The 12,615-nt window shown below is 39.5% G+C and overlaps 1 protein-coding gene across 1 annotated transcript; it reads left to right on the forward strand.

The window, feature by feature from the left end:
• Positions 1 to 2,411: 2,411 nt before the first annotated feature.
• On the forward strand, positions 2,412 to 12,233 carry FAM162B (family with sequence similarity 162 member B). Its single transcript, XM_017497325.2, has 4 exons — positions 2,412 to 2,725; positions 2,875 to 2,983; positions 6,070 to 6,178; positions 11,741 to 12,233. The coding sequence occupies exons 1-4, from the start codon at positions 2,554 to 2,556 to the stop codon at positions 11,837 to 11,839; spliced, it is 489 nt and encodes a 162-aa protein (XP_017352814.1). The 5' UTR covers positions 2,412 to 2,553; the 3' UTR covers positions 11,840 to 12,233.
• The last annotated feature ends 382 nt before the right edge of the window (positions 12,234 to 12,615 follow it).

The following is a 12,615-nucleotide window of genomic DNA, read 5'->3' on the forward strand; positions in this document are numbered from 1 at the left end:
TAATTTATTTTATGTAGACCACTGACAAACAGTGATATTTTAATCCCATCAAGGATAGAGAACAGAATACAAATTGTTCTTTCTCTCATGACTTGAGCTTACTCTCCTGCCTTGTAGTTCTGCAATACTGGAGAAGCTCGAAATAGAAAATCCTGAGCGTATGTATGACATTTGATTCTCTCCAGGGAAATAAACTTATTTCCCTTGTTTAATATTTCTTGGTGAATTATTAATGATAGGTTGTTTCTCAGAGGTGACTTCCTCTATCTGCATGGATATTCCTTCTCAGTGATATGAAAACAAATAAAATACTAAAAGAAAAAAAACAAAACATTTAAATAATGGAAGAATCTTCAAGTAGCATAATGCTGGAGCAGTACTAGCTACGGCAACATACTTTCTGAAGCAGGAATTCATTAAGTTGAGTTTTATAAATATTTATTTGGAGACTGCTATGTGGTAAGCAACATGATAGACACTGGATGTATGAAGTTTAGAAGGACATATATTCTCCTCAAGCAGCTCAGTCTTTTCTAAAACTAGCCTAGGTATAGACTACTCTGTTTTTGAAGACCTGTATTGATCTACTCACTTATTTAACAATACTTATTAAATATCTAGTAAGTGCCAATTTTTCAGCTAAATGTTTGGAATATAATTAAAAATCCTGAAGGGTAGGGAGCTCCTAATTCCCCATGGGAGATTACATATATTAAAATGCCCTTGTGCTTTGGGACTAAAGAATGTGAAGGGAAAAAAATCGTATCTTCGGAAGTATTACTACACGCCAGGCACATTTAGAGGGACATTCCTAAACAGGCTTTCTAAATAGCTTCTCACTCTACTCCTGCTTTTTTTTTTCCACCCTGTTTTATTTTTCTTCATCCTCACCTGATGGCATCACTGCTCTATCCCCAGCTCTGAGAGGTAGCTGGCACATAGTTGATTACTGGTAGTCACTGCAGGAATAAACCTACAAGACAGGAATTCTGGTTTTACAAATGAAACCAAGACTTATAACTTAACTGATTTACTGCTCATGATGTCGTGCAACTTTTAGGTCACAAATCTGGGATTTAAACCTAGGTGTGAAGGCAAAGCCCGTGTGCCTTCTACGAGCACTCCTCTAAATGCATGTCTTCACAGAGTTATTAAACCCTCCTTTTTTGTTTAACGCTGTTATATAAAACAAAAAAACAAAACCTGGGCTGGCAGTTACAGAAAAGCTATTGCCTTCAAGACCCTGAGAGCTAGTTAGAAAGAAAAATATCTAGAAATCCAACAAGGGAAAAGCAGTGTCTAGATAAGGAGGGAATCTCACAGGCAGTAACAGGAGAGGAGGGTGAGGTGGGGCTGGTGCTGGGCTGATGAGAACTTTGACTTGGCAGGAGATCTGTTGTCTCTGGAACAAGATAAGTCATTTCCTTGTACAACCCTTCTCTCCAATCACTGATTCTGAATCCCTGTTACCATTTAATGCCTGAAAATAGTAGATTCTTTTACCTTTTAGCAGAGAGGAGACGGTGGAAGGTGACAGAAGAAAGGCACATTTTGAAGGGAGTGTGGAGAGTTTGTGGGCAAAGGTATGAAGAGGTGGGGGGGCTGGCATGNCTGAGCACCCCATAAAGAGAATGTGCATGAAACATGGCCTTCAGTGAGTATACATTTGTGTAAGTGAATTGCAGAAATGTCAAGGGTGGACCAGGTTCGGTGGCTTCTGCCTGTAATCCCAGTGCTTTGGGAGGCAGAGCCCAGGGGTTAGCTGGAGGCCAGGAGTTGGAGACCAGTCTGGGCAACATAATGAGATCCCATCTCTTAAAAAAATAAAATAAAAATAGCAGAGCGCACAACCAAAGCCCTAACTACTCCGGAGGCTAAGGCGGGAGGATTACTTGAGTCCAGGAGTTCGAGGTTACAATGAGCTATCAGCATGCCACTGCACTCCAGCCTGAGTGACAGAGCCAGAGGCTGTCTCTGAAAAGGAGAAGAAAAGATAGAGAAAGATGGATGCAGGAACTGAGGTTGTTTTCCGTAGGAAAGAGAAAAGATACTGGGGTGGGAGGAAGAAGTGAGGAGCTAACTTCAAAAACTCTCATCCAGAAGTTCGTAGAGTGCCTTACACTTAACTGATAAATGTCTGAAGTTTCCTGCACTTGAATGATTGTTGTCTCTTCCTGTAGGAGAGGATTTGGATTTACTCCCCTGGGGAACAAACGATGGAATCAAAGGCTAAAAGCCTGGCGGAAACACATTTCTACTCAATACAGAGAATTTAAAAGGAGCCGCACGTACTGTCTCAGGCGGTGGTGAACAGAGGCAGGCTGCTCCCTGGGGAACCAGCCCCTAGGGCCTTGACGCCCAGATCCGGGGTCGCCGGACGGGGGCGGAGGCGGGGACAGGGAGCTGAGTGTGCGAGCGCCGGGGGTTCCAGCTGCGCGTCCCAGGCTCTCCAGGGCGCGGCGGGCCGGGCCGGCCCTGGGCGGGGACAGCTGCGGGGAGAACGCCCGTGGCTGGGCCGGGAAGTGCGGGTACGGCGCGGGACTAGCAGGCAGCATGTTCTCGGCGGTCGGGAGCCTTCTGCGCCTCGGCCGCGGTGTAACCGTCCGCTGCGCCCCCGGGGCGCCTGTCGAGGCGACGCGGCGACCCGCACCGGTTCTTCCGCCCTGGGGTCTCCCCTGGTACTCCAGCGGCGCGGCCCCCAGCAATTCTGCACCGAAAGGTCGCGGTGAGCCAGGGCTCGGACCAGGTGGTCCTGGGAGGGAGGAGGTTGCGGGAGGGCGGCGAGGAGCTGGCCCGGGGGTCGGCTTGAGCTCCCGCTGATCCTCTGTGCGAGTCTGTCGGTTCCCGCCTCCATCTGGGTTGCTTTCGCTGCAGGGGAGGTTCACGGAGTCCCTGCGCAGCACAGGCCTTCGCAATTCGACAAGAAAATCCTGGTGTGGACGGGGCGTTTCAAATCGATGGAGGAGATCCCGCCTTGGGTCCCGTAAGTGTGGCAACCGCGGCGCGAAGGAGAGTCGGGCCCGGCCGCGAGGGTGCGGGGTGACCCACCTACCGACCGCGGCCACCTGGAAGCTAAGGCGGCCGCAGTGCCAACACTTCGCAATAACACCCACCACACACGGAGTTTACCTGCACACACACCCCGCCTCCAGTGCGGCCAGTAGCCAAGAGGTCTGCTAAGCTTACAGGGAGATTGCAGAATGTGGGCGAAAAGCGAGAGGTTCGGTGGACACTTCCAGCATCGCCCAGATATCTTGTCCCCTTCCCCAGCAAGCTCGGAGCGGGGAGGCAGTGGGGTTCTTGTGCCAACCGGGGCAGGGTCCTCGTGAGCATCTGGATGGCTGCGGGGACGTCAGACGGCAATATGGGCTTTGGTCTGGGGCGTTCCGCTACTCCACCCAAGGAAAGGGTTCCCTGATCATGGTTTGCGGGGCGGCTGGAGGGTCTCTGGAAAAAAGTTGCATCCATGCGGCCTCCTCCTCTGGGGCAGGAGACGCCTGGCTGACGCTGTTCTGCAGCCCGCTAGGCTACAGTTTACTCTAGGGGAGACGCGCGACAGTGTCAGCACCGTGGTCCTCTTCAATATGCTAAACCCACCAAGACAGTTGATAAAACTCAAGCTAGTAACCCCCCCCCCAGGGTAATGTAACCTGTAAAATAAATGCTAATAATAAGTAAATGTAACCTGTAAAAAAAGTCTTTCCAAAGTTTCTGTTTCTGCCAAGCCTAAAAACCTTCACAGCATTTTTACAAGGGATTGGGTAAAAAACAGAGGGGTGGAAACTAAGAATAAAATCAGTGTACGGCTTATCAAGTTTATCTTTAAAAAAAATAGCCTAAAACCATAACGTGTAAGAAGGATTTTAGAGATACAGGATATTTCTACAATGTAATGAATGTCTATTAAAATGGATATATTAGAATGGATAATGGAAACTGGGCCTATATTCCTGTTCTTCACATGGTGCCTGCAATGTTATTGTTTATAAACAATTGCAGTTTATCAGTTACCAAAGCATCTCAGATAGATGGGGAGGGGCGGGGTGGGACAACATGGATGGAAAATGTACACTCAATACTGAACTCTGAGGCATTTTCATTCCTTTATTGGAGCAAGTCACTTAATGAGGAATGGACATGGAATTTGAAATAACATGGCATTTGCATCTGTTTTCAGTAGTCAACTACAGAGATACGTTCTAAGATTAATTTTCCTTGAGATCTATAGACTCCAAACCACAGACTTAGCTGAAAGCAAAAATTAGACTCAGAAAAGCCTTTCTCATCATAAGCTCTGGTTATCAAATTCAAATTTTAATTGATGCCTGAAAATTTAATACATTAAACGCCAAACAAATAAGTAAAAAATAAAAATAAATAAGCCACCACCTTCAATTTGTTTGAATTTTTATTTCCAGTGGCCTAAATGAGTAATCAAGAGTGTAAAGAAGCAGCATTACATTGTTTGTCAAGAAAACCTATGCCCAGTATTGCATTTAACATAGCTGCATGTGTGAAGAGACTCGTTTTACAGAAATAATGAATTTCCCCCAAGATCACAGTTTAAAAAAGTATTATAAACAGGAGCATTTCACTAAGAACAAGATGCCTATAAAAAGCATTGCAGTTTTGGATCAGAAATTTTAAAGTATTTGAGTATTTTTCATTTTTATTATTTTTCTATAATTTTTTTAAACATTGCTATTTAAGAGAGATTCCTGTTAAGCCAAGTGTTACACTTAAAATGTAAACAGCTTTTACCTTTTAATGGACATATCATGAACAAGTGACCTATAATTTTTGTATTATACACTAATTACATTTAATAATAAGCGTACTTTGTCTTGTCTTTCTCAGTGCTAAACTAATTTGTTGTAATAGATTAAAGCCAACTGGCTGGGTAAAAAAGATCACAGCTTCTAGGTTCCATCTGGAACAAAAGTTAGCAGCAAATATAATCTAATAATTTCTCTATACTCACTGATTGAACCTGTTTGCAACTCATATCTTAAAACTTACATCATTCTGCCTAAAATCTAAAGAAAACGGGAAAGATAGTTGTTTTCTATGGTCTGTCAACCAGTGGAAAAGTTAAAAAGTTTTCTGTTTTTAAGAGAAATTACAACTTTGTCTTTCTGAATTTTTTTTTTCAATGTAACTATACTCTATTTAAACTTCACAAAGAGAAGAAAGAATGCCAATGAATATATTCTCACAAATCAAATGCTTTAAATATGCATATTTAGAAACTGCCACTTCATATTATTGAAAATTGTTAAAGTTTATTTCAATGTAAAAGCCCCACAGGCATGATGCCTTTTGTATCACCACTTTGTAAGAAGTACTATTAAAATCTCGGACAACATGCATAAAACGATGACTGAATAAGACTATCTAGAACTTAAGTAGATCACATTTCAGAATAATAATAACAGGAAAATGAAGGTCTCTTTTATCTTTTTCTTTGGCAAATTATTGTGATTTTAATCTCTTTTTTCTTTTTTTAATTCTTGCAAAAGCCATGAAGGAAACATCATTTTTCTAACAGACATTCTCACAAACTGGATAGTAGTCTCTCTTGGGGACAGCATGTGAAGGGACAAGGGATTGTGAGGTCAGTGAAAAAACAAAGTGATAAAAATGAGTTTAAAAAAAAAAAAAGAAACTGTTCAAAAGGAAAACAAAGCCTACTTAACAAAGAGTCTAAATAATTGTGGGTCACAGATGTATGTATGCTTTAACTCCTCCTTTACCCCATTTAGTGAATAAAAACAATGGAGAGTCAAGTTAGCATTTCTAGTAGTTATATTTTGAGGAATTAGAAACTAAATATACTATACAACAGTTTGATAATGGCTAACACTAGTTTAAGATATGAATAAATCCTTGTTAATTTGAAATTGGTAGAATAACCGACTAGCGTTTCAAAGTCTTGCACATGAAAATGTCACCGAATGTAGTTTGCAGTCAGGGAATTTTTTGGAATGTTTACACAGCAAATTATGTATCAAGCCTGTCAGAAAACCATATTATTTTTACATATTTAACAGAATGCACATCTTCGTTTAGGCCAGAAATGATAGACACTGCCAGAAACAAAGCTCGAGTGAAAGTTTGTTACATAATGATTGGACTCACAATTATCGCCTGCTTTGCTGTGATAGCGTCAGCCAAAAGGGTGAGTATCTCCTTAAAAGGGCAAGAAAGTCAAAAGGGTGAGTACTTCTTTTTAAGTACCTCCTTAAAAGATCGAGTATCTCACCAAAAGGGTGAGTATCTCCTTAGCCCAAAAGGTGAATTTTAGGAAATGTTATAGACACTGTTCTCAATTCAGGGATTATTGCTGTTTTTTAATCTAAGAACAATTTTGTCTTTGAGACTTAAAGTCATATATATATATATATATATATATTATATAATGTATGTTATATTATAATATATATTATACCGGAGATAAATTTGTTTATGGAAATTTGAGTCAACAAATTAACACTATATGGCCAGGAGGGACAAATGCTTGTTTCAACTCATAAACAAAAACAAGACAATTTATACCCTGGTTAAAATCTGCAGAAGACAGAGAGCTTTATTGTTGAAAGTTATCCAGACTAGATCATTCATTAAATCAGGAACAGAAATATGAACTAGTTATAAGTGCAAAGGCTGGAAGTGATTGCCAAGGTCATCTAGTTTGTCTGGATCCTGTATGTCAGTCCTTTCCTTGACATTCCCAATGTATGGTTTCTGTTTAATATCTCTAGAGAGAAATTAAGAGCTGACTACCCTCTAATTTTGTTTTCTGCCTCTCCAAATCCTTCCATCTACTGGTCACTTTTTACCACAAAGAGCAGTCCCACAAGTATTTTGACATTTCTAACACATCCCTATGAGTTTTTGCTTCTTCAGTTTTAACCACTGTAACAACTTCCTTCTACCTGGGAGCTGTCCTCTCAACACACTCCAGTTTAACAGTGCCCCTCTTCATCATGGCACCTGCAGCCACTAAAGCTGGATTATAACGTTTTTGGTTACGAATATTGTGTTTCAATAGTGCACCCATATCATTCAGAATAGTTTGCTTGGCTCCATACATCCAATTCTGTGATTCTGTCCTTTACTCCCTGGGTGCCCAAGTGTATCTCAGCCCACTAACTTCACACAGGGATTAGGACCTATAAGCCTACAGAGACTATATAAATGTCCTTTCATTCCTATTAGCTTGGAAAAACTGCATGCTTTGAAATTGTTCTCACCATGAGAAATTTTTAAATGTTTACTGGACTGAACACTCAAAAATATAAATAAATAACTTTGATAATATCTTGTTTCTAACTTAACCTTAAATAAATGACTGCTGCCAAATTGATGATTCTCTAGCTTCTAGAAATATTTTGATGATTTGTGTATTGCCTCATTCTACATCAAAAAGATAAACATTAATTAGACAATTTGTTTACTTAGAATCACCCTCTAATAGTTTATTTATAATGGCACTTTAATATTTTTTAATAGGAATCACAAGTTTCCAAATGAGACATTAAGACAAATTATACTTAATATATATTTTATCAGCAAGTTGGCATATTAGAGATCTACTGATGTCATCATTTTATTTTCAATACATTTAATTTGAATTGCAGGAAAGATTTTCCATTTCCTGTGAAAATCCCATATTTCAAATATAATTCTATTATAAATCATTATAGCCAGGATTTTTCTGTGTGAATCTGACACAAAAAGTGGCAACTAAGAATCGAGTTCTATGTGTAGCACCAGTTATTGCTCCATTTCCTCTTCTCCAAAAATGTGAGAGCAGACATTGATTTTCAATCATTAATACACTAAATACTTTTGAGCACCTGAGACATGTCAGGCACTATGCATGTTTGTTATTAGAATACCATGGAGAAAAAAGACAGGTATTTTGTAGTGGGGAAAATGGAGAGTGATCAAGTAAACAAACTAAAAATATATGAGGAATTCTTAGTGCAATGAAGGAAAGGAACAGGATGATAAAGTAGTAACATCCTAAGAGAGGCCATTTTTGATGGAGCGGTCAGGGAAGCCCTCTCGGAGGAGGATGAGAATAAGCTAGCAATGAGAGGACCAAGGGAAGAAAAAAATAGCATGTGTAAAGCTTAGAGATGAGAAAGGGTCTGGTGTATGAATAAACAAAAAGGAGCTAGTGTGGATGGAGTATAATGAGCAAAGGGAAGACTGTATGAGACAGGGAGAGTCCAGATAGTATCAGGCCTATGGGTCACTGCAAATAGTTCAGATTTTTTAAAACACTTGGGGATCCAGTGAATAGTTTTAAGCAAGATAGTGACAAGATTTAAAAATTTTCACTCTCCTGTGAAAAGAGAGATCAGAAATAAAGACTCTACTTAAAATAGCAACAAACACAAAAGATAAGTCACTTAAGAATAAAATTTAAAATCAGGCACCTTTTTCCATGCGCTGAAGAATAGATGTTGTGTTAGCAGTCATGAAAACATTAATCTCCTTGTAAATATCCATCAGAGCTTTTGAGTGACCAGATGCATTGTCACTGAGAAGTAATATTTTGAAAAGAATCTTTTTTTTCCTGAGAAGTAAGTCTCAACAGTGAGTTTTAAATAATTAGAAAGCCATGTAAGCAGATACAGAGTCATCCAGGCTTCATTGTTCCATTCATGGAGTACAGACAGAGATTTGCCATAATTCTTAAGAGCCCTAGGATTTTCAGAATGATAGTGGGTATTAGCTTCCATTTAATACAGCTGCAATAGCTCCTAACAAGAGAGTCAGCCTGTCTTTGAAGCTTTAAAGCCAGGCATTGACTTCCCTCTGTCTCTGAAAGTTCTAGATGCCATTTTCTTCCAATATGAGGCTATTCTGACTTCATTGAAAAATTGTTTTTTAGCATAGCCTTCATCAATGATGTCAGCTATAACAGATCTTCTAGACGACTTGCCGTAGCTTCTCTTATCAGCACTTGCTGCTTCACCTTGCACTTTTATGTTATGGAGACAGCTTCTTTCCTTCAGCCTCATGAACCAACCTCTGCCAGCTTCCAACTTTTCTTCTGCAGCTTTCTCAGAACTGAAGAGAGTTAGGGCCTTGCTCTGTATTAGGCACTGGCTTAAAGGAATGTTGTGGCTGGTTTGATCTTGTATCTAGACCACTAAAATGTTTTTTATATCAGTAATAAGGCTGTTTCACTTTATTTGTGTGTTCACTGGAGTAGCACTTTTAATTTTCTTCAGTAACTTTTCCTTTGCATTCACAGCATGGTCAACTGTTTGGCACAAGAGGCCTAGCTTTTAACCTATCTTGGCTTTCAACATGCCTTTTTCACTAAGCTTAATCATTTCTACTTTTTTAAAGAGAGAGATGCACAACCCTTCCTTTTACTTGAACATTTTAGAGGCCATTATAGGGTTAATAATTGGCCTAATTTCAATATTGTTGCATCTCAAGGAATAGGGAGGCCCAAGGAGAGGAAGAGAGACGGGAGGCTGGCCAGTGTGTGGAGTGAGAATAATATGTACAACGTTTACCAATTAAGTTTGCTGTCTTATCTGGGCACAACTTGTAGCACCCTAAAACAAGTACAATAGTAACATCAGCAATCGCTGATTGCAGATCACCATAACAGAAGTTATGAAAATGAAAAAGTTTGAAATATTGCAAAAATTAGCAAAATGTGACAGAGACACGAAGCGAGCACAAGCTGTTGGCAAAATGGAGCCTACAGACTTATTCCATGCAGGGTTGCCACAAACCTTCAATTTGAAAGAAAAGAAGAAGAAAGAGAGAGAGGCATAATACAGCGAAGCACAATAAAGTTAGATGTGCCTTTATATTCTTCTGTATTCTAGAACTGTCACAGGTTCTTCAGGATACCTCCACTGCCTGACAGAGACAGGGATTCACTATTCCTCAACTCTTCTATTAAATGTTAGTTTTTCTTATTTAAAAAATATGAAATGTGTTTATATTATTTCTTGACCTCAGTGGGCATTGTCGTTCTTACCCTATTTTGGAGACTGTTTATCTAGACTTGGTTTGACACTGTTTGGATGCTTGGGTGCGGATAAATCTCATTACATTTTGGAGGGACAGTTGACAATTCTTCTTGATTAGCAAATATTTTCTACTGCCAAATCAATGTCTTCCCTTCCTCAAATTCTGCTCAATCTGAGTTCAGTCTAGTGAATTTTATCAGTTCAGTTCTAGTGAACTGCTAAAAATACATCTAGGTTGAGAATATCAGGGTTACAAAGCAATTTGGTCTACCTATACCTCAAAGCCACCCCTCTACAGGAATTCTGGCACACAGTAGCCAGTCTCTCCTTTCTTCAACCAAGAAAAGAATATTTTTGGCACATAGGGGAATAATTGGCTACAAATGTATATATGAAAAACACTAGAATAGGCCAATGTGACATTTTTCACTTACCCTTTGTTGGAGAATGAAAACTAGCCATTGTCCTTCCATAAAAATCCTCAGAAGCTCTAAAGTGAAAGCACTGGGAATAAAAATCTTTTATCTTCCATGAAATATTTTCTTTGCTTGATTTCCTTGGCACCACACTCATGTAGGTTCTCTGTTGGCCACGTCTTTCGAGTTTACTCTGCTGGTTTCTCCTTTTCTCCTGGACCTCATAACAGTGGAATCCCCCCATGGATCAGTCTTTAGTCTTTCTGTTCTCTATCTACACTCACTCCCTTGGGGGATCTTACCAAGTCTTTTGGATTTAAATACCTTCTATTTTCCAAGGACTCTTCAAATTGATATCTCAACTAACGTCTTCCTTCTGCACTTCAAACTCATATAGTCAGTTGCTTACTTAACATTTCCCTTTGGATGTCTAATGGATGTCTCAAACTTAACATGTCAAGAGTTGAACTCTAGATCTTCCCTCAGACAACCCTGAGCCACCCTTTTCTGTACTGTCTTCCTTCTCTCAGTTGATGTCAACTCTGTCTTTCTAGCTGCTCATGTATAAGTCGTCATATATCAGCAACCCCATTGGCTCCACTTTCAAAATAGAGCCCCAATTGGAGCACTCCTCAGTATCTCTCCTGAGATACCAATATATATCTATCGCCTGGTTCATTGCAGTATCTTCTAAATAGTCCCACCACTGTCCCTCTTGCCTGTCTCCAATTCATTTTTCATTTTGAATTACAATGCACGTACCTTAAAGAAATTGTGGCAGATGGAGAAGAGGTTAGCAAGCTGAGGTATATTTGGGGAAGTAAAAAGGATAGAACTTTGTGGTGAATTCATTGTGGAATCGGAAATAAAAAATTGAATAAAGAAGCGCAAAGGCCTGGGTTTTTTGACTTGAGCAAGAAGGTGGATGCTGCTGCCATTTATTGAGATGTGTATGGCTGGGGAAAGACTGGTAGGCAGGGGGCACAAAATATGCCAGCTCTCTATTTTGGCTATATTAAGTGTGAGATGCACACTTGGTATCTGTCAATATCTGTTAAATTTTTATTTATTTTACTAAGGACTTTGTATATCCTCCAGTTTGAGGACTTACAGCTTTCCTCACTTCTGAACAAGTCTATGCTGTCATAACTTCAAAGATGGCCTCTTTTCCCATTCAGTCTATTCTCTCTTCCCATTATGAACGTATGTTAGAACTTCTAATTCTGTTCTCTCCCATATATTTCTGTCTAAAATACAAATTTTTCCACTTTCCAGAGTCATAGTGATATATATATATAATTTTGCCCCCCACAGGCTGTAGAACGACATGAATCCTTAGCAAGTTTGAACTTGGCAAAGAAGGCTAAGTTGCGTGAAGAAGCTGCATTGGCTGCACAGGCTAAAGCAAAATGATATTCTAATCGACAAAGCATTCACCCGAATACCATCCCCGTCATCAGCAACAGAAGATGAGAAAAATAGAATATTTACCAAAATACCTGCCACGGTTTTATTTTGCTAACAAGAAGTGCAACATCTTTTTTATTTTTACTTTTTAGTAAACTTTTACTAAAGTATACCATACCTTCAAAAAGTGAGAAAGGGTGTATACAGCCTGATAGATATTTATGTTGTAAACACCTGTGTAACCACTGCCAAATGAAGAAGCAGAATAACGGCAACACCTCAAAGCCTCAATCCTGCCCTTTCTCAGCCATTACCTCCCAAACAGCAATTTTTCTGAGTTTCATCACCTTTGATTCGTTTTGCCTGTTTTTGAACTTTACATAAACAGATTCATACAGTACGCACTTGTGTGTGTGGATTCTTTACTTGACATTACTTATCAGGTTAATCCACAAATTGTGTGTAGCATTAGTTCATCCATTTTAATTGAGGTATTCTGCTGTATAAATATGCCACAATTTATTTTGATATCTGGCCCAGTTTTTGACTACTACATATAATGCTAAAACAAGCACATTGTGTATGTCATTAAAATGAGGTTAAACTAATCATTAAGGGCGCATTAAAATCAAAACTAATTTTCAATCAAAATTTCACTTTATTTGGCATCTGGGTAGTACCTTTGATTGTTCTTTTCAGTTTGTAACTAGGTGAAATAGGTTGAACTATTAATTCTAAAATCTATTCCTAAAATGATAAAGTACTAACATGGTAATTCTAAT

Source organism: Cebus imitator, unplaced genomic scaffold (genome assembly GCF_001604975.1).
Source record: "Cebus imitator isolate Cc_AM_T3 unplaced genomic scaffold, Cebus_imitator-1.0 Scaffold11, whole genome shotgun sequence".
NCBI classification, from domain to species: Eukaryota; Metazoa; Chordata; class Mammalia; order Primates; family Cebidae; genus Cebus; species Cebus imitator.

Bases quoted from the DNA above. Each gene is read 5' to 3' on its own strand.
- FAM162B (XM_017497325.2), top strand. From the start codon at position 2,554: ATGTTCTCGGCGGTCGGGAGCCTTCTGCGCCTCGGCCGCGGTGTAACC. The intron at 2,726-2,874 runs GTGAGCCAGGGC...CTTTCGCTGCAG, and splicing joins TTCTGCACCGAAAGGTCGCG to GGGAGGTTCACGGAGTCCCT. The intron at 2,984-6,069 runs GTAAGTGTGGCA...ATCTTCGTTTAG, and splicing joins GAGATCCCGCCTTGGGTCCC to GCCAGAAATGATAGACACTG.